General features: G+C 40.1%; 1 protein-coding gene across 2 annotated transcripts in view; it reads right to left on the bottom strand.

Moving 5' to 3' along the window:
- Positions 1 to 14650: 14650 nt before the first annotated feature.
- IBTK (inhibitor of Bruton tyrosine kinase) overlaps positions 14651 to 19544 on the bottom strand; it is a 96188-nt gene continuing 91294 nt past the window's right edge. For both annotated transcript variants that reach the window (XM_054022171.1, XM_054022172.1), the window contains 3 exons: positions 17540 to 17596; positions 17290 to 17422; positions 14651 to 16049 (listed from right to left, as the gene is read on the bottom strand). In XM_054022171.1, coding sequence (XP_053878146.1) covers positions 15924 to 16049; positions 17290 to 17422; positions 17540 to 17596 — 316 coding nt within the window. In that variant the 3' untranslated portion in view covers positions 14651 to 15923. The remainder of the gene's footprint in view (positions 16050 to 17289; positions 17423 to 17539; positions 17597 to 19544) is intronic.

Raw genomic sequence — 19544 nt, 5'->3', positions numbered from 1 at the left:
GTATTATTTGACCATCCCTGACAGGTGTTTGTCCAACTTGCTCTTAAAAATCTCCAATGATGGAGACTCCACAACCTCCCTTTCTTCTGTCCCAGTAAGAATTTAATTGCACTTTGGTAACCAACCTATTGTTTTTAAGATATAAACATCCTGGTTTTTAGAAACAGGAAAAATATTCAGAGCTTGACCAAACTAATTGGAGAAATGGTCTGAGTTAAACAGGATGAAGTTTAACAAAGACAAATGCAAAGTGCTCCACTTAGGAAGGAAAAATCAATTTCACACATACAGAATGGGAAAAGACTGTCTAGGAAGGAGTACGGCAGAAAGGGATCTAGGGGTTATAGTGGACCACAAGCTAAATATGAGTCAACAGTGTGATACTGTTGCAAAAAAAGCAAACATGATTCTGGGATGCATTAACAGGTGTGTTGTGAGCAAGACATGAGAAGTCATTCTTCCGCTCTACTCTGCTCTGGTTAGGCCTCAGCTGGAGTATTGTGTCCAGTTCTGGGCGCCGCATTTTAAAAAAGATGTGGAGAAACTGGAAAGGGTCCAAAGAAGAGCAACAAGAATGATTAAAGGTCATGTTCTCAAGACCTATGAAGGAAGGCTGAAAGAATTGGGTTTGTTTAGTTTGGAAAAGAGAAGACTGAGAGGGGACATGATAGCAGTTTTCAGGTATATAAAAGGGTGTCATAAGGAGGAGGGAGAGAACTTGTTCACCTTAGCCTCTAAGGATAGAACCAGAAACAATGGGTTTAAACTGCAGCAAGGGAGGTCTAGATTGGACATTAGGAAAAAGTTCCTAACTGTCAGGGTGGTTAAACACTGGAACAAATTGCCTAGGGAGGTTGTGGAATCTCCGTCTCTGGAGATATTTAAGAGTAGGTTAGATAAATGTCTATTAGGGATGGTCTAGGCAGTATTTGGTCCTGCCATGCGGGCAGGGGACTGGACTCGATGACCTCTCGAGGTCCCTTCCAGTCCTAGAATCTATGAATCTATGAATTTGAAACATCCAGTAGACCAGACCTTTTGTCAAGACAGCAGTGCTGCAGCTGGAAAAGCACAGTTGAGAGCTGGTACATAACAATGCCACTAGTCTTCGGGCACTATGTTTGCTACTTTGATTTTGCAAAGGCTTTTCAGAATGTGTAAATCTCACCTAGTACATCTACCACAGGACACTTTTTCAGTCAAATTTTCTTAAAGAACAGTGAACGTAAATTTTGGAATATTTTCATAACTAAGTCGCTTACATAATGAATGAAAGAAAGCCTGACTCAAGTATGAAATCCAACTTCAGAGCTATGTGAATTCAGACCTTATTTGCTTCAGTTTATAGAAGCGTTCACTTGAAAATCTCTCGGTCCTGAAGACTATTAAAAGAACACAAAGCTTACTGACCAATGGCAGTGCTGGAGGACTCTCCTGCAGCATTAAGCTACAGCCTCTGCATAGAAGTACTAGGAAAGACTGGTCTTTAGGGCTGTGTCTACATCAGAGATCCCTTACCCCACCACTAGTGGCAGAAATGGAGAGGCTTAGTGTAGACAGTGTTCCTGCAGCCACCAGCATTTTTAACATGTCTTCTAGAACTGTTCAGAGCAGGTCTAAATTACACAGCATTAAACATGCTACTAGGTTCCAACATTTTATCTACACTAACCCTCTTCTTATTGTTACCACCAGTGGAGCTGCAATGGTGGGAAATTTTTGCAAAAAGCCAAGTGGTGGTGGTAGTGCAGGGAGGAGGGAAAATGTAAAGCTTAGAGGTTAGTTATTTCACTCTGGGGACAGTAGCAGGTTGGCAGCCGTAGAATTTACTGCTGAGCATGAATTTTAGATGCCAAGAACAAAATACAGCTGGTAGTTGACTAATGTAGCACCTCTTTTAGAAGTCCAGAAAAACAGCTCTGAGTTCAAAATGTCATCCAGACTGTTACTCTCTAGGACTACCATTTCTCCCAAACTGTCTGCGTGCACCTTTGACCCTCTCCAATGGGGCACCGTGCAGGCCGATGTGTCAAATGACTAGATAGGGGCCGAATCATTTGTTTTAGAGGTGATCGGACTACAACTTTTTTTTAAACACACAAATTGTCCTTGTGTCCTCTTTTGGTTATCATATTCGAAGTATGCCTGAAATATTTGTTTATTAATGCTTGGTTTTTTATCTTGGAAAATATCAGGCATCTCAAGTTAGGCCTTCCTTTCTTTTACTGGCGGTCACAGTGCTATTGTTTGCTCTCACCACTTAATTAAAGGAGCAAGGATGCTGAATCTTTAAACAAAAGCTTCCTTTCTTCCAACTGTTTATTAGCCATTGGTAGTAACAACGCCTACACCCGCCCCCCCCCCCCCCCCCCACCAAAGCCCTAAACAAAACAAAACCAAGCATTAATCAGTGATTAAAAACCCCTTCCCCTCTCAGTTACTCTGTTTTTAATCTCTTCTTTCTTGTAGTCCTATTTTCACTGGTAGTTCTATCAGAAGAGGCGGCTTGAATTTCTAATGCAGAAAAGCAGCAGAAAAGGAAAAGGATTAAATCACAAAAGCAAAAAGGGGCACAAACTCAATTTTCCTTTCTTTGCAGGTCACCTTTAAGGGTCTCACTCAAAATCACCCCACCATCACATTTTCCCAAGCAGGTAGTATATATTACTTAAGGACGCCTTGTCTTGCAATTAACATGACTGCATTTAGGTAAAGTTCTCCAGGAGATGGCTGATGTAAGAGATAATATTGCAATTTAATATATATGTCAATTTTTTGAGGATTCATAGATTCCAAGGCCAGAAGGGAATACTGTGATCATCTAGTCTGACCTCCTGTATAAAATACAGGTCATAGAATTTCCCCAGCATAATTCCTAGATCATATATTTTAGAAAAACATCCAATCTTGATTTAAAAATGGTCAGTGACAGAGAATCCATCTTAATTGTTCCAATGGTTAATTACTCACATTGTCAAAAATTTATACCTTATTTCTAGTCTGAATTTATCTAGCTACAACTTCCAGCCATTAGATTGTTACACTTTTTTTTCTGCTAGATTTGAAGTGCCTATAATTTAATATTTGTTCCCCAAATAGGTATAGACTGTAATCAAGTCACTCCTTAACTTTCTTTTTGTGAAGCTTTGTTAAGACCATGTAAACTGACTCAGGGTTGCACATAGAGCTCCAAGCACTTTTAGAACAACCCTAAAAACTTTTGGGACTACCACTTGCTGGTGCATAGAGAATACAGGGTAAGATCAAGACAAGATTAATTGCTTAATGCTTCTTCCCAAGAATATGAGGAAAGCTTGGCATCTAAAGCTTGGCAACTGATTGAATAGCATTCTGGTAGCAAATTTAGGGCTTGTCTACACTGGCAGGTTTCTGCGCAAAAGCAACTTTTTGCTCTCAAACTGCAGACGTGTACACACCACCAAGCAACTTAGTATGCAGAAACTCCTCAGTTGCAGCACTGCAAAAAAACCACCTCAACGAGAGTTGTAAGGCTATTTGCGCAGAGGCTCCAGCGCTCTAGTGCCGGTGTAGACACTTGATTGCCTCCGGCGCTGTCCCAAAATGCCTCACATGATCTCTCTGTTCATTGTTTTGAACGTGTGTGTGTGTGTGTGAGATTGTGCAGAGAGCCCAGGGAGGGAGGCAGGGGCTGATGTTGGAGTTTCCCCCTCCCCCACCTCAGAACTGGTTGCTTCCTGCAGCTGTCTAAACTTACAAGACAGCCTGCAGACACACAGTCTGTCCCCCAAAACACACACTCTTTCTCCCCTTCCTCCAAACACACACACTCCCCAACCCCACTTTAGTTGTAAAGCAGCTGGCAATGTAGTAGGATGCCCATGGAACAATGGGATGGGAAACCTGCATCATGTGATGCTGTGCCTGCCCATGAGGCATTGTAAACCCTTCCCAAAGCACCCTGCGGGCAGTTGCACAGTAGGATGGCTATCACATGCACAGCTCTCTTTGCCGTTGCAAGTGCTGCTAATGGGGATGTGCTCCAGTGTCACAAAGAGCACAGTGTGGACACACAACAGCGGTTTAAATCCAGCGTTTTATTAAAAGTGGTATAACTTGTGGTGCAGAAACTTGGCAGTGTAGACATATTCTATTACTGTAACAAGTAAATTAGGGTAATTGAAATTAAAAAATAAATTCTTATCAGTCCAAAGATTAGGTTTTAGGGCAGCTTATCTTGCAAACAGCTGCAGTGCTACATGTGGTTAGAGCAGAAGGTAAGACTTTGGCCTCTCTTTCTGGATCTGCCACAAATTTACTGTCTGATCTCGGGTAAGTCAGCTACCATCTCTGAGCCTCTATTTCCCCATCTGTGAAGCTAGGCTAATTGTGCATTACTACTGTGCCTCACACTAATTTATTAATGTTTGCACAAGATGATGAAAGGCATTTTTTGTTGAAAAGCGTTATTGAAAATATATGTATGAAAAAAACATCGTTTTATTTCCTTTATTTTCCAGCAAACAGAAATGTACCATGTAAACAGAGGAAGCTAAAGAGAAACACATATAAATATTTTGCAAACAGTACTGCACTTTTTTTAAACTATATGAACACACACACACACACACACACACACACACACACACACAGTAGTTAGTAAAGTTACATATTAAACTGAGGGTTACCAATGTTGTGATCAGCACCCTTTGTTGTTTTTATAGTCTTATAGCTCAATTTCACCTCCTCTGCACGTGCACAAGTGGGCGAGCATGTCTGGAAAACATCTTAAAATACAGACAACAGGAAAAGGAGAAGGATTTATTTAATTTTTTTCCTTGGAATAAAGGTTTATACAAAATACAGTGTAGGATCAAAGCTGTGTGTGCGAAACAAACTCTTGTCTAATTTAATTTTTTTTAAAGTGCCATTTTCTCCATTTATTGTTTCAACCACTCTCATTGGGTGAGGCAAGCATAGCTCTCTTAGGAATAGTTGGGTTGCGATCAAGGACATTTAGCAGATGGAGCACGGTGCTCTCCAGATCAAAGCTACTGGTATGCAATTAGACAAAAAATAGCCCTAAAAATGAGTCATAATGCAATATAGTACAGCTGATGATTCGTCACGACTGCAGGAAAAGAGAGGAGCAAATAGCTTGGGTTCCCACTAGAATGTAGGTGATCCCAACACAAATCAAAGTGCTCTAACACTGGTAGATAGTGACCTGTGAATCAGATGTAGCTGCGATGAGGCAGGAAAACTATGTTTAAGGCTAAAGGCATACGACACTATATTAGGGGTTCTCTCAACACTGAGTTTCCTATGGAAAATGCAGTAGTTTTCTTTCAGCCCTATCACTGACCGAAGGATGCACTGGACCCATTCCTCTAGAAGTAGGATGGAAAAGAGATTTTAACTAAAGGAAGGCAGGCCCATTTGTATCATACAACTTACACTTAACTGAGTCTATGGATTAGGTCTTCAGCTGTTATAAAACAGGTGTGGCTCCACTGAAGTCAATTGATTTACACCAGTTGGAGTCAGCCTCAAATGTTTTACCTTTATGGTTCAATAATCCCACTCCCTCCTCTTTGACATTCTCAAAGAAATGAGAAAAAGATGGGAGCAAATCATAGGACTGAACACCAGAAATAAACTTTTAGGTTCATTTCCCTTACTTTCTCATTTCTTTGAGAACTTTTCAAGGCAGAGAGAAACTATTGTTTCCTGCTGAGTAAGAGGAGAGGCGGTTGCTACTTGGAGAATACACGTCTGGGAGTAAACCATTTCAGAGCAGTTGCAATAGAGTCAGTCAGTTCTTAAATAAACTGAGTATTCCAACAGATTACGTTCAACATGTGTAAGGTATCTTACGCAAACAAAATAAAGAGTGTGTGCTTGGAAATATCCATATTCCATGTTACTGGAAAAGGAGTTTTTTACGTTGTATAGTAACAGGAATTCTTCAAGATGTTTCCCCCTAAGGGTGCTCTACTTGAGGAACACAAGCTCCATGCACCTTTGACTGGAGATTTTTTGGCAGCAGTGCTCATTTAGTCCTCACATGCGCCCTAGCCATCCTTATGGCCCATACTGAGGATATATAGAGCTACAAGAGATGGACTGCCCTCCGTTCCTGCCAGGGCCGGCTCCAGGCACCAGCTAAGGAAGCAGGTGCTTGGGGCGGCCAATACAAAGGGGCGACACTCCGTCTGGTATCGGGGCGGCACGTCCGGGTCTTCGGCGGCGGGTCCCTCATTCTCTTCCTCTTTGAGCTGCCGCTGAAGAGGAGGAGAGGGAGTGAAGGACTCGCCACCAAACTGCTGCCAAAGAAGTGGTGCGATTGAGCTGCTGCTGAAGTAACGCCACTCTTCCCCCCTCGCCTCCGCACTTGGGGCGGCAGAAAAGCTGGAGCCGGCCCTGGTTCCTGCTCCACCACAAAACCCCAAAGAGACAATGCGCTGAAACAGAGGGGAAGGAGGGTGGGTACTGGAGCATGGTTGAGGACAGACATCTCGGAGAATTCCAGTTATGGTACAATGTAAAGAACTTCTCCTTCCTTCTTTGAGTCGTGTCTCTACGGCTGCTCCACCTGAGTTGACTCCCAAGCAGCATCCGGCTGCAGGATTTGGGAGAACTTGCTTCCCCAGGCCAATTTATATAGTACATATTGCCCCTGTAGTCTATTATTATACGGATGGCTTGATCTTGTATCCCAGGGTGGAGGTGCTGGCAAGCGATTTTACTGCTCTGATTTCGAGAATGTCTGATGTGTAAGGTCCCATCTGTCCTGGATAGTATAGTCCTGCACATGAGCTCCCCATCCAAGGATGGACATGTCAGAAACAATTCCAACAGTGGGAGGAAGTAGTTGACAAATCCCTGAACACACCTTGTCAAGATTCTTCCTCCAGTCAAAGGAGACTAGTGTGTGACAGGGAAGAGAGAGCAACTTGTTTAGTCAGTCTCTGGTGAGGGATAAACTGTCTTGAATAAGGCTTGGAAGCAACACAGGTGTAGGTGAACATGTAGCATGATCCAAGTGCATGCTGCCATGAGTCTGAGGAATTGCATGCACAATCTGGCAGTGACCTGAGCTCTCAGTTGAATTTGTGCAATTCAGTGTCACAGAGTGAGGAATCTGTCCTCTAATAGATAAGCTCTGGATGTGGTGCCATCCAAAGAGGCCTTTATGAACTCTATTCTTTCTACAGATAAGAGGAAGAATTTTCACAGTATTGACCATGGTTAAATAAAACCATGCGCATGTTTACAGCAATTCTGACTTCAGTATAGGAGTGTCCCTGGAGAAGCCAATCATCAAAGTAAGCAACTACCATCATAACTTTTGTGAACACCTTGGGGGTGGTAGACAATCTAAAGGGAAAGACTCAATATGGGTAAGGATCCTGACCTACAACGAATTGTAGGAACCTGTTGTGAGAAGACTGTATCATGACATGAAAGTATGTGTCCTGAAGGTCCAGGGTCATGAAGTAGTCCTCTGGACACAGGGATGGAATGATAGTTGTGTCACCATCTTAAATTTCTAAGCCTTGACAAAGGTATTCATCATCCTTAAATCTAGAATCAGTCTTCATCTGCCTTTCTTTTTGGGAACCAAAAAGTACTTGGAATAAAACTGTCTCCCATGCAGTGAGTAGGTACTGGTACCATGGCTCCTACCTAAAGGGATAAAAACCTTGTTTCAGAAGAGGTTAATGAGATGAGTCCCTGAAAAGGGACAGGGAAGGGATGTGTGAAAGAGGTATGGAGTGGAAGTGGATGGAGTACCTCAAAATTATAACCTCCAAAACTCATCTGTCAGAGGTAATCTGCTCCCACGAGTTGTGTAAATGGAAGAGCAATCCCCAAAATGTGGGAGAATAGAAGGAGCAGGATGGTGTAACAGGAGATCTGGATCATAAGAGTGTTCCTGGCCCTCATCCATGGCATCAAAACAACCGTTTAGTAGATTACAACTTCTGCATCAAGGTAGCAGTAACAGTTAAGAACCTTCCATTCTGCATTCTGTGTTTTTTCTTACATAGCTCTGCTGTCCTGCAGGAGGTGGGATGGTCACGATCTCTGTGCTGTCTGAGATCCACCACATCTCTTTTCATTCTTTGGAAATATGTATGTGTGTGAATAAAAAGTCACTCTGGAGTCATAAGAACATCAGGACAACCATACTGGGTCAGACCAAAGGTCCATCTAGCCCAGTATTCTGTCTTCTGACAGTGGCCAATGCCAGGTGCCCCAGAGGGAATGAACAGGTAATCATCAAGTGATCCATTCCTTGTTGCTCATTCCCAGCTTCTGGCAAACAGAGACTAGAGACACCATCCCTTCCCATCTTGGCTAATAGCCATTGATGGACCTATCCTCTATAAATTTCAAAGAATTTGTCTTTCAAAGAATGAAGGGAGTCATCCATAGAGTCACTAAACAATTTCAAACCATCAAAGATAAGGTCCTCTACTGTGCTTTGGACTTTCTGTGAAAATTCCAAGGACTGGAGCAAGGAGGATTTACACATAACTATGGCAGTGGAGATGGAGCTAGCTGCCATACCAACTGTGTTAAGAGAAGCCTGCAAGATGGCTCTCATCAAAGTCTGCCCCTCCACAAAACTATCCTGAAATTGCTCCCTGTGGTAAATGCTCAATGAAAGAGCTAAACTTTGTGTAATTGACGTGGTTATAATTTGCCAGAATTGCCCGATAATTAGCAATCTTGAATTACAGGGTTGCAGACAAAATACTTTTACAACCAAAAAAGTCTAAGTGCTTCTGGTCTTTACTATGGGGGGTTACCGTTGAATGTGTTACCTATTATGCTAATTCACTGCCTCCACAATCAATCACAGAATGAGGAGGAGGAGGAGAAAATAAAAATTCTAATGCCTTAGCCAGGGCATAATATTTTTAATCTGCCCTTTTAGCTGTCAGGTAAGAGAGTAGCAGGAGTCTGCCCAATCATTTTGGCAGGTTTTAATAGCACCTTAGAAAAGACTGACAATGGTGCATGTACACCAAGCAATTTATGCTGGGTATCTTGCACTTCTTCTAATGGAATTTGTAGAGTGACTGCCACTCTTTTCATCAAGTCCTGAAATATGGGAATGGAGGGGGCTGCCAGGACTGGTCATACCAGAGAGGGCACTTGGCAAATCATGGTGGTAAAAGCCTGGAAGTATCCTTTGATTATGTAGGTTCTTGGTAAACAAAGGTGGTCAGCCAGCAGAGCCCTGTACTGAAACCAGAGTCTGAAGATATATTCCAATAGAGGAACAGACAAAGGAAGAGGAATTGTCCATCTGTCAGTGCATATTGATACACCAGGGAGGTAGGCAGTACTAGCGAAAAGTGAGATCCAGTGATAAGTCAGGCTGCAGTACTGGGAGTCTTGAGCTCAACGAAGGAGACTCTAGTTCCTCAGAAACAAATAGATCTCTGGAGCATATGAACTCCTGTGATGTCAGGTGAATTTGTCCAGATATTTGATGAGTCCCGGATATTAAAGCTTGTAGTACCGAAGAGCATTTGGGATTTTCTGACTCTTGCTGTATCTACACTTTCAGTTTTGAGGAGGTAACAGCAGATGAAGGCAGTATCAACTTCTTCAGTGCTGAGTATTTAGAGTCAGAAGCACTTGATGAAATTCTGTGGCCTGTGTTATGCAGGAAGTAAAACTGGATGATCATAACGATCTCTACTGGCCTTAAAATCTAATACTACTTTGCTGAAACTATTGGTAACTTTTTTAAAAATGGAATCCACTGTAGTCATTGGAGTCAGAAATAACATCATTTGATATTTGTTGAAATATCAGCGGCAACATCCAAATGCAATGTGAAGACATTGCACCACATTTACCTTGTGGCTGCCCCCAAGACATTCAAGAACTATGGAATAGCTTAAGTGGTCAAGCATAGTTTTAATCAAGTCCCAGTTCAGTATTATTGGATTGCTTAACATACAAGACTCATTGCCATATAGGGAAATTTTAATACATCTATAAACTAAGGTTTTTAATTGGAAAAAGATGCTATATCAAACAGTGGTTGTGGTAACAAACTTATCTAGGTAAGTTAAATTCCTTTAATCAATTTTCCTACAGCAATTCAATGAACAACATAAAAAATATTTAGGAAAAAGTAAACTATTCATTAAGCACTGGGAAAAAAAAAAAAAAAAAAACAGACAGTGCCCCACTTTTGTCTCTTGAGAGCTATTTCTCAACCTCACCACTACCTCCACTTTACAGTCTAAGGAACTACTAACAACTATGCTTATGTTATTCAATATTCATTGTTACTGAGGCCTCCACCTCCAGAAGGAAAAGACTGACAATAGATTTTCTCAATCTGTTAACACATCTCAGGAGACAAAATAAGATTTATTGGTGAAATCCAGGCCATACTGAAATCAGTTGGAGTTTTACCATTGACTTTATCCCTTGCGTTTTGAACTTGCCATAAGGCTTAGTCATCACATGGTTTTTGTAATGGTGCTATTTTGGTTAGGGGTGTGATTCTTCACTGAAATAGTTATACTGGTACAAACCCTAATGTGGATGCAGTTATACCAGTGTATATGTTTATCCCCATATATCTTATTGCCCTTCCCCTATGGGAATGAACTATACCAGTATAAGCACTTTATCCCAGTATAAGTGCATCTACAGTGAAGGGGTTATACTGCTTTAACTACAGATGTATAGTTAAAGTAGTACAACAGGGGTTAGTGCCATCAAGAGGTTCCTACAACAAGTTAAATGAGCATATGAGGTCAGTAGTCTCCCTCCTGTGAAATTAAAGCAACGCTATGTATAATAAGATCTTCTCCTGCATGTTCCACATGGAGTTTGCTTATGAACAACGAAGGTTACTTGTAGACTAAAGCAATTACAGGTATACTAACTGACTGAAATCACTCGTTTGGTCTCCTCTCTCTTTAACTAATCTATCCTGTGTTGCAAAGTAACAGATTAGCCATATTCCTGAAAGGCCTTAGAGCAGGTGACTTACAGTACAATGCTGTATGGTATCAAGTGCCGGAAACTTCAATAGCCTGGAGTTACTGCAACAGTATAAAAAGGGACAAATTAAAATTGTTTAAACATAATATTGTCTCCATGAGAAGTGAAAGTATTGCTTTCAAATCAGCCCCTCTCCCCCTCCCTTTTTTGGAAGGGGGGGGAGGGGAAGTGGCTTTGAAGTTTGAGATAATGAAGGAGAAGACAAAACAATAAAATACTTCAGCTAATCCTTCTCAAAACACTCATCCCACCCAGCAACTAGATATTGGTGTATATTGGATAAAAAGCCTTTTGTTAACTTCCCAGTTCTTATGCCAACAAGCCATAATGTGAGGCGTTTTGAAATTACGCACCAAAATGCCATATGTTCATTGCACTGTAAACAGTGAGGCGACTTTTGTAGATACCAATTTACATTAAAGCCTGGAAATTTAACCCTTGAACTTGACAAATTTTTGATAAATACCCATTATGTTTTGGTAAAATAGTTAAAAAAGATAATTACAAAGTTCCTGGCTGTACTAAGTCAGGTTATGATGAAAAGTTACTAGAACTGATCATAAGAATTAGATTTTGCATTTCATTTCTTCATAAAGTTAGGATTTTTATGCTTATCTTTACAGGAAACACACCACAAATTCAAACAAGACATAATTGGTTTTGAACAGGTGCAGTGGCTTCCTTAACAGTTCAGAGTGTAGGCATTTTTTGCAGAGTGTTGTGGCACTGCAAATGGCAGAACTGCTGCAGCTTTGCTTGGAATAGTTCAATCTAAATCAGCGGTTCTCAAACTGTGGGTCGGGATCCCAAAGTGGGTTGTGACTCCGTTTTAATGGGGTCACCGGGGCTGGAGTCTGGGGCTGAGGCTTGAGCCCAAGGGCTTCAAGCCCTGGGTGCAGGGCTCAGGTTACAGCCTCCTTCCCCCCCCAGCCTGGGGCTGAAGTCTTTGGGCTTTGCCCCCTCTCCCAAACCCAGGGCAGTGGGGCTCAGACTTCGATCCCCACTCCTGGAGTCCTGTAGTAATTTTTGTTGTCAGAAGAGGGTCGCAGTGCAGTGAAGTTTGAGAACCCCTGATCTAAATCTATTCCTTCCTGCTATAGTTAGATAAAAATTGGAATTAAGTGCTAGTATACTGTAAAGACAATATATATAGAGGATTTGTATTTACATAACAAGGTTTTGGGAATTAATTTTTAAGTTATTAAAATTAGCTACATGGGAATCTGACACAGAGTGCTAAAATTAAAACTCTTGCCTTGAAATTTTTGATTGTTTTGAATAGATGCCATGAATTCAAAGAATGCTCTAGTTGGGGGTTTTGTTGTTTAATTGTGTTTTTAAATAATTTTCAGAACGGAGCATGGTCATAACTAGGAATCAATAAGTCTGAGTTCTACACCCAACTCGATTTTTGATCTTCTGCATGTCACAACTTCTCTTGCAATATGAGGCATCTGAAAGTTAGGAAATGCCAGAGTTACAGTTGCTTGTGCAACCATCATTTAGCCCCGTTGTGCCTGTGCATTATGATCTTTAATTACACGATCACAAGCTATTTTTTCCAGAAGACTCTGGCCTCATTAAATTCAGAGGTTGGATGCACAAAGGGGCCAAATTCAGGTTACACAGGCAATTGTAATTCTGACATTTTCTAACTTTCAAGTGCTTAACTTTGCAACCTAAATAATGTCCTTTTCATGAAGGTTTTTGTATGTAATATGTTAATTATATTCTCAAATTGTGTTCTCCCATCTTAGAGTAACTCCAATTTTAATAGCAACTGGTAATTACTATCAGTTTTGGTAACTATCAGTTAGCAAGTTCATAACATCCAGATAAACTACCTCATGGGGAAACTAATTGTTTCCTAATTATTTCTGGAAGAATGAAAATATGTATATATATTTAGTTAACATAATATGGCTTGGGATTTGTCATTCTAAATAAGTTTTATACAAGTATGCTACCAATTTATTTGTCATTAATATAACTATTTCTTAGTACTTCTTTGGTCAGTAATATATTATTCATTACAACCAAAGAAAGTATTGTTAAAGAGAAGGTGCTAATTTTTAAGATTATTTAGGTAAAATTCCCTCAAGAGAAAACTAGTGCATGCATTTCCTAGGAGATGCTTTTTAAAAAGCATTGAATTGATAATCTCAAATTTATTTCACTGGGTTGATACTGATTTATTGTTTAGTTCAATAAATTAAAACATTCATATATAAAATTGTTTGATAAAATAGGACTGGCCTTTTAAAATACCTTTCTTAAATATTTAAATACAAACTTTTGGTGACATGAACCTCAATCAGGAAAACAGAATAAAGTCCTATATTAGCACATGAGAATTAATATATTGCAGACTAATGATATTATACTTGTATCAGGACAATTTGGCATTTTAGCTTTTGTCACTTGTCTATCCTATCAGTCACAACTCTTTAATCACGTATCTATAAATAAAGGATTTCACATGTTTTTGAAGAATTTCTGTCTTCAGTTTATGCTTTTAAAATTTCATTTAAAATTTCATAGAGAGTGTAAGTACAGTAAATTGCCTCCAGAATGTATCAAATATGAATGACTTGATCTTACCCACTATACTTTGAAATGCTGACATTAATGACATTTCAAAATGTTTCAAGCCATCTGCTAACTTTTAATTTTATTTATTGTACTTTTAAATCTAAGACACACATATTGTCCAAGTAGACACTCATTCAAAGCTTTTTACCTCAGATTTTGGCTGTAAAATTTGAACTACGTTAATGCAATCGTTCCAAAGATGTGTTTTCAATTTCACGAAAGCGTATACACCTACCACGAGTGCAAACTTAAGTATTATCACTAACACATTGCATAAGAACTTTGAGTGTAAAAGAAATCAGAAGTTCCCCAGAGATTTGATATCATCCATCTCTCAAGATATACAAATTAGACTTTCACACTGTCTGGAATGGCTCATGACTTTGAGTGCCAAACTCAGGGCAGACTGTCAAAAGCAAGGCAGACACCCCAAACAAACAGGTGGTATGTTCTATAATTAGACTGATTTCCAGCTATGCATGTGTAAGTGTTCAGTGAGGCCTGGGCCTTGTCATGAGCTGGCACCTAGTCTGCCAGCATCAAATAGATCTCAAAGTCAGTCAGGGTTGGAATAATTTTAACTGTTTGTTAAAAAGGAATTATGAAACATTTTTTCCAAAATGCAGCAAAACAGTGAATATTTAAAAAAAACAAAACCCTATCATTTTACATTTGAGAATGGAATAAGATAATGGCTAGAAAAAGCCTAACAGCTGTTGAATCAATTTCTTACTGTACATAGTAATTGCTTTTTAAAAAAAATTATACAGTTGTTTTACAAAACTTTAAACAGCAAGAGGAATTGAAGCAATAGAAAATCTTCAACTATTCAGCATTAGTATTTAAATACATTGATATCTTCCACAGCAATCCCCTTCCCCCTTATAGGCGTTTACTTGAAATTTTATCTTGTATTAAGCACACTGTTCATGCTCCATATGAAATGAAAATACTTTTAGAAATACTCTAATTGCCACAAAAGTCAATTTTTATACAATGGCATACAAAAATTAAGTACACACATTTGTCTGAATCAAGATTTTAATGTTTATTGCATTTGTTTACATGTGGTTTTTTTTTTTTATGTAGCTCACCTGAAGCCATTAGATGCAGCTACATTGTTTTCCAAGACTCAAATAATTTATCACACAGTGATTGCTTTGTACATCCATCTGGGTATACCTTCTCTGAGTTTGATCCTCTCCAGTTTGCCCAGGATCTGTAAATGCTGAGATTACTGAAACTGGTAAGTCCACATTTAACTACCCAAACACAAACCAACAAGACAGCATATTGTACATAAGGCTATTAAACAATTTTTTATAAATCTGTTCAGAGAAACCAGGCACAAAGAACTTTTTGAACACACAATACTGAAAAGCCAGCCATGAAATCTTTGCAAGTTAGGTATTCTCAAAATCCACAGTTAAGCATTCATCCTTGTAGCTCTAATATTTAACATACAGGTTTTGCATTTCCTCAGCACTTTAAATATATTGTACTTTAACACGGTGGTTCTAAAGTTGTACCAATTTACCAGAATACACGATGGATAATCCAACTAGTGATATCACATCCCACTGAACTGTGTTTGTTTTAAGCCATAACAGAGCTTGGGCTGCTCAAAAGGCCAACCTAACAGTGTAAAAACACACACAACTGAACTGGAAGCAGGTAGTAGCAGAGCACATTAAGTCCAGCACAGAGGCTCACCATAAAGAGTAACAGTCAAAAGTATTAGTCACAAGAGCTGAGAGAACCAGTACTCATACATACATATCGGAGGTTAGGGAAAAACTGCATTGCCAAATTGTATTTTTAGATGAAATTTAAGATAAGATACATTTGGGATATTTCTAATCTGTCATGTCAATCCTGACTAAATGCTCACATTTGAAAGATGCATAATTTTAAATGATCAGTTTTACAATAATCACAAAATTAGCGCCTACTTTTTTCCACCACCTGTGAATTTAACAAAACTGTATTGTACTAATATGGACTAAATCTTAATATAAGCAAATGTATTTTCAATCTACAATTTTATATAGAATGTTATTAACACAGGGTATGGTAAAAAGTTTGTTGTCAAAACATACATACATTTTATGGTGTGAATAATGCACACTAACAACTTATAGTCTGCATTCTCTCTCTAATATAATCAGATGCATGCAGATTATGTGCAGCATTTTAACACTGATACTAAATTTACAAGACTGCTCCCCCCACTCCAATGCTACCTGTAATAAAAATCAAAAACTCCGAAGTAGACATATCTTCATGAAATTCATGATGGATTAACTTCAGTGCTTGTTCCACAAAGGTGTTGCAATAGGTCCCTGTGGAGCCCTTTCAATGACAACAAATTCATCAGGGTTGTCAAAAGCTTCATAGTGGATTAGCAAATCCTGAATAGCACGTTCCTCAATCTGAAGGACGAAAGGGGGGGAGGGGGGGGGGGAGGGGAGACGGGAAAGGGGAAGTCAGCATTTTATAATCAGGTCTAGAAGAAATCATCTCATGGGGGATGGAAACTGTTCACTGTATAACAATGTTACTTTTTAAAACAAAATTACCGTTATCAATAAGGTTTAATAGCCCTGAATAATTATACATCCTGCATGTCAGAAATCAGTGAATATTCTTCATTTCTTTCAAATACAGATATGTTTTTACATGATAGGTCTTTTAAAAAACCTGCTAGCTGGGCAGGCCTTAAATAGGACATATAGCCCCAGGACCTGCCTAACAGATTCTAAAATGCTCATGGACTGGCTGGATGTCATCCTCTAGCAGAATGGGAGAAGGCGAAACACTCCAAACAATGAGGGCAAGCAAAGAAAATTGGGGAACATGGAACCTAGCCCCAGAAGCTAAGGGCCCCAAATATTGCCAGGCTAGCCCAGGAGTGGGCAAACAATGGCCCGCGGGCCAGATCCGTCCCACCAGCCATTTTAATCCAGCCCTCAAGCTCCCGCTGGGAAGCAGGGTCTGGGGCTTGCCTTGCTCTGGCACTCCAGCCAGGGAGCATGGTCAGGGGCCACTCCACGCAGCTCCCAGAAGCAGCGGCATGTCCTCCCTCCAGCTCCGACACGTAGGAGCAGCCAAGGGGCTCCGCTCCGCACGCTACTCCCACCCTAAGCGCCACCCACGGAGCTCCCATTGGCCGGGAACCGCACCTGCAGATGGGGCAGCACGCAGCAGAGCCACCTGGCCACGCCGCTGCGTAGGAGCCGGAGGAGGAACATGCCGCTGCTTCCGGGAGCCACTTGAGGTAAGCGCTGCCCGGAGCCTGAACCCTGAGCCACTTCCCCACACCCCAACACCCTGCCCCAGCCCTCATCCCCCTCCTCCCTTCAGTCCCAGCCCAGAGCACCCTCCTATACTGCAACCCCCTCATCCCCAGCCCCATCCCAGAGCCCACAGCCCCAGCCGGAGCTCGCACCCCAACCCTAATTTCATGAGCATTCATGGCCCGCCATACAATTTCCATACCCGGATGTGGTCCTCAGGCCAAAAAGTTTGCCCACCCCTGGGCTAGCCATACCCTCCCCCAAATGAGCCTGAAGTTATGCTTTAACAGCTGGTAGACACTACGCAGCATATGAATAACTGATTCTAAAATGTCATCTCTAAAAGAGGTAGTGAAAAAAATACAGCGTCTTTTACCTGGATCAAAGCCAAAGGTTTCTCTCTGCTCCTGATAAGAGCAGCTTCTTGCTGGAGCTCTTCTTCTACAATAGCTGCAAATGTGATAGGTGCTATCGCAGTAGAGCTAGTTAAGGATGTCACTAACCACGGACTGCAAGGTAATACATTACAGAGTGAAGTGTACCACTGACATTCTGAAACAAAAGCAGTATAAAGAATTAACAGAAAACATGCTCCAAAATCTTTCAATGTCAGAAATCAAACTTACTTCTGACTCTCCAGTTGTAGTAAATCAGAAACATGATCATCTTCTTTGATTGTGCATCTGGGAGGAAAAAAACATGAAACTTGCTGATTCAATATCTCTTGGAATGTAACAGGATTATTGGCAACCCTCAGACTTATTCTACTGCACTAAACACGTGCACTACTGTGGGGAGAGGAACAACTTGGAGAGGGGAATCTCAAGCCATTGGAAAAAAAAAAAAATCAGTGAAATAAGCATCCTTCGCAAATTGCAGTGCGACAGCCCACAGTGAGCACAGTTACTAAAATGTATTCCTATATTGTTCCTGTTCAAATAAACTACTTCAATAAGAAGCACATGGGTGCCCCAGCAGAAAATGAATTCAGACAAAAGTTCTCTTTGCACATTCACTGTATTGTAATATAGTCGCAAATCCAATATTAAATCCAAGACTTCTAGGCAGAAGATTTTTGAGTGTGATATAGTGGTAGATAGGCTCCCAAGTTAGCTTCTTGATTACTAGAACTGTAATGGACTTACAGCACAGGCAACCTTAATTATGGCATTTCCTAATTTCTGAGTGCCTGACTTTGCAACCTAAATAATATGTTCATGTAATGTTTTGTATTTAAAGATTTGAGCACTGTAGCTACAATATAAGCACTGTATATAACCCTGTTCACAATAAATCTGGGAATGATATGATCTCCAATCCTAAAATTGTTGTCTTGAAAGAGGTGGCTGTAGCATTAAGTCAACTGCAATAGCACTAGTGTATTATTTCTCTCTGAGTATAGTATTGATTATTCAATGCCAGAGATGGTGAACCTTCAGCACACATACATCTTCCCTCACAAATATATGATCTGGATTCTGAGGAATATACATAAAAAGGGTGTAAAAATAGGATTCATGGAATGAAACAGGAAAAAAAATATGCTTAATATCAAAAAATAAATTATGACAGTAAGATGTGTTACCCTGTATAATCTGTCAAGAGAACTCACCATGTGGCACATTTAAGTCTACACCAGACAGAAACACACTAATATGTGCTGACCAGAATAATTCTCAACTAACAGGGGAATGGAAGAGTCCTAAAATGGGAAATCTAAGCCCTCTCTAAATTATATGAACCTCTGACAACATGCAGTTTAAAAGCATGGGAGAAGTATTATAGCAAGATTTTTTTTTTAAAATAAAGTTCAACATTTATTTTTCAGTTATTCTACAGCACCCCTATGTGCTTTAATGTGTTGCTATAGTCAACTCTCAATTGTTTTCAGTTCTACATAACATACTGTAATTAAATAGCCACAAATTGTCAGAGGAAATTCATAGAAAAATTCCTAATAGGAGAACTCCAGTGACTGGTGAGTTCTAAGTTCTCTGTCTGAGATTTCTTCCACAGAACACAATTTCATGGTCAACACGCAGCATAACTCCTATTTCTGGGAGGAGAAGGGAATTTTTTTTGAGAAGTATAAATAAGTAGATAAATAAATATCATCAAAGGCTACATCCAAATTAACTATGCCCTGCTTTTTGACATAAGATATTGTTTCAAAATTGCCCACTAAGATCTGAATCATTTCCCCCAAAGAAAAGAAATACATTATAAGATAAACAAATTGCCTAGTGATCCAAAAAACTGTAGATCTTTCCCACTCAGACACCAGAATTTATTGATCATGAAATCTCAACTGCAACATTCATCTGAACTTAGGTGAATCACTGAGTAAGGTGAAGAAGCAACAAAAATGGGCCAACTTAAACCACAGTTAGGCTCATGAGCTGAAGGAGTGCACATTTTATAGTCAGTTAAAACCCTACAGTCTCACAATGGACGCCAAGTTAAAGCTTGTGGTGACACCATTGGGGATGATTCCTTCAACTCAACATTCATAAAAACCTTGCTATTTCTGATTCAGTGGCTCAGCTGTAGCATTCTACATTCCTGTGTGTCAGACTTGTTTGCTCTCACTTTGGGTCTCTCTCACTCTGATCAGTCAGGAGCTGGAAGTAG

Source organism: Malaclemys terrapin, chromosome 3 (assembly GCF_027887155.1).
Source record: "Malaclemys terrapin pileata isolate rMalTer1 chromosome 3, rMalTer1.hap1, whole genome shotgun sequence".
Classification (NCBI taxonomy): Eukaryota; Metazoa; Chordata; order Testudines; family Emydidae; genus Malaclemys; species Malaclemys terrapin.
This window is presented reverse-complemented; position numbering and strand designations above follow the sequence as displayed.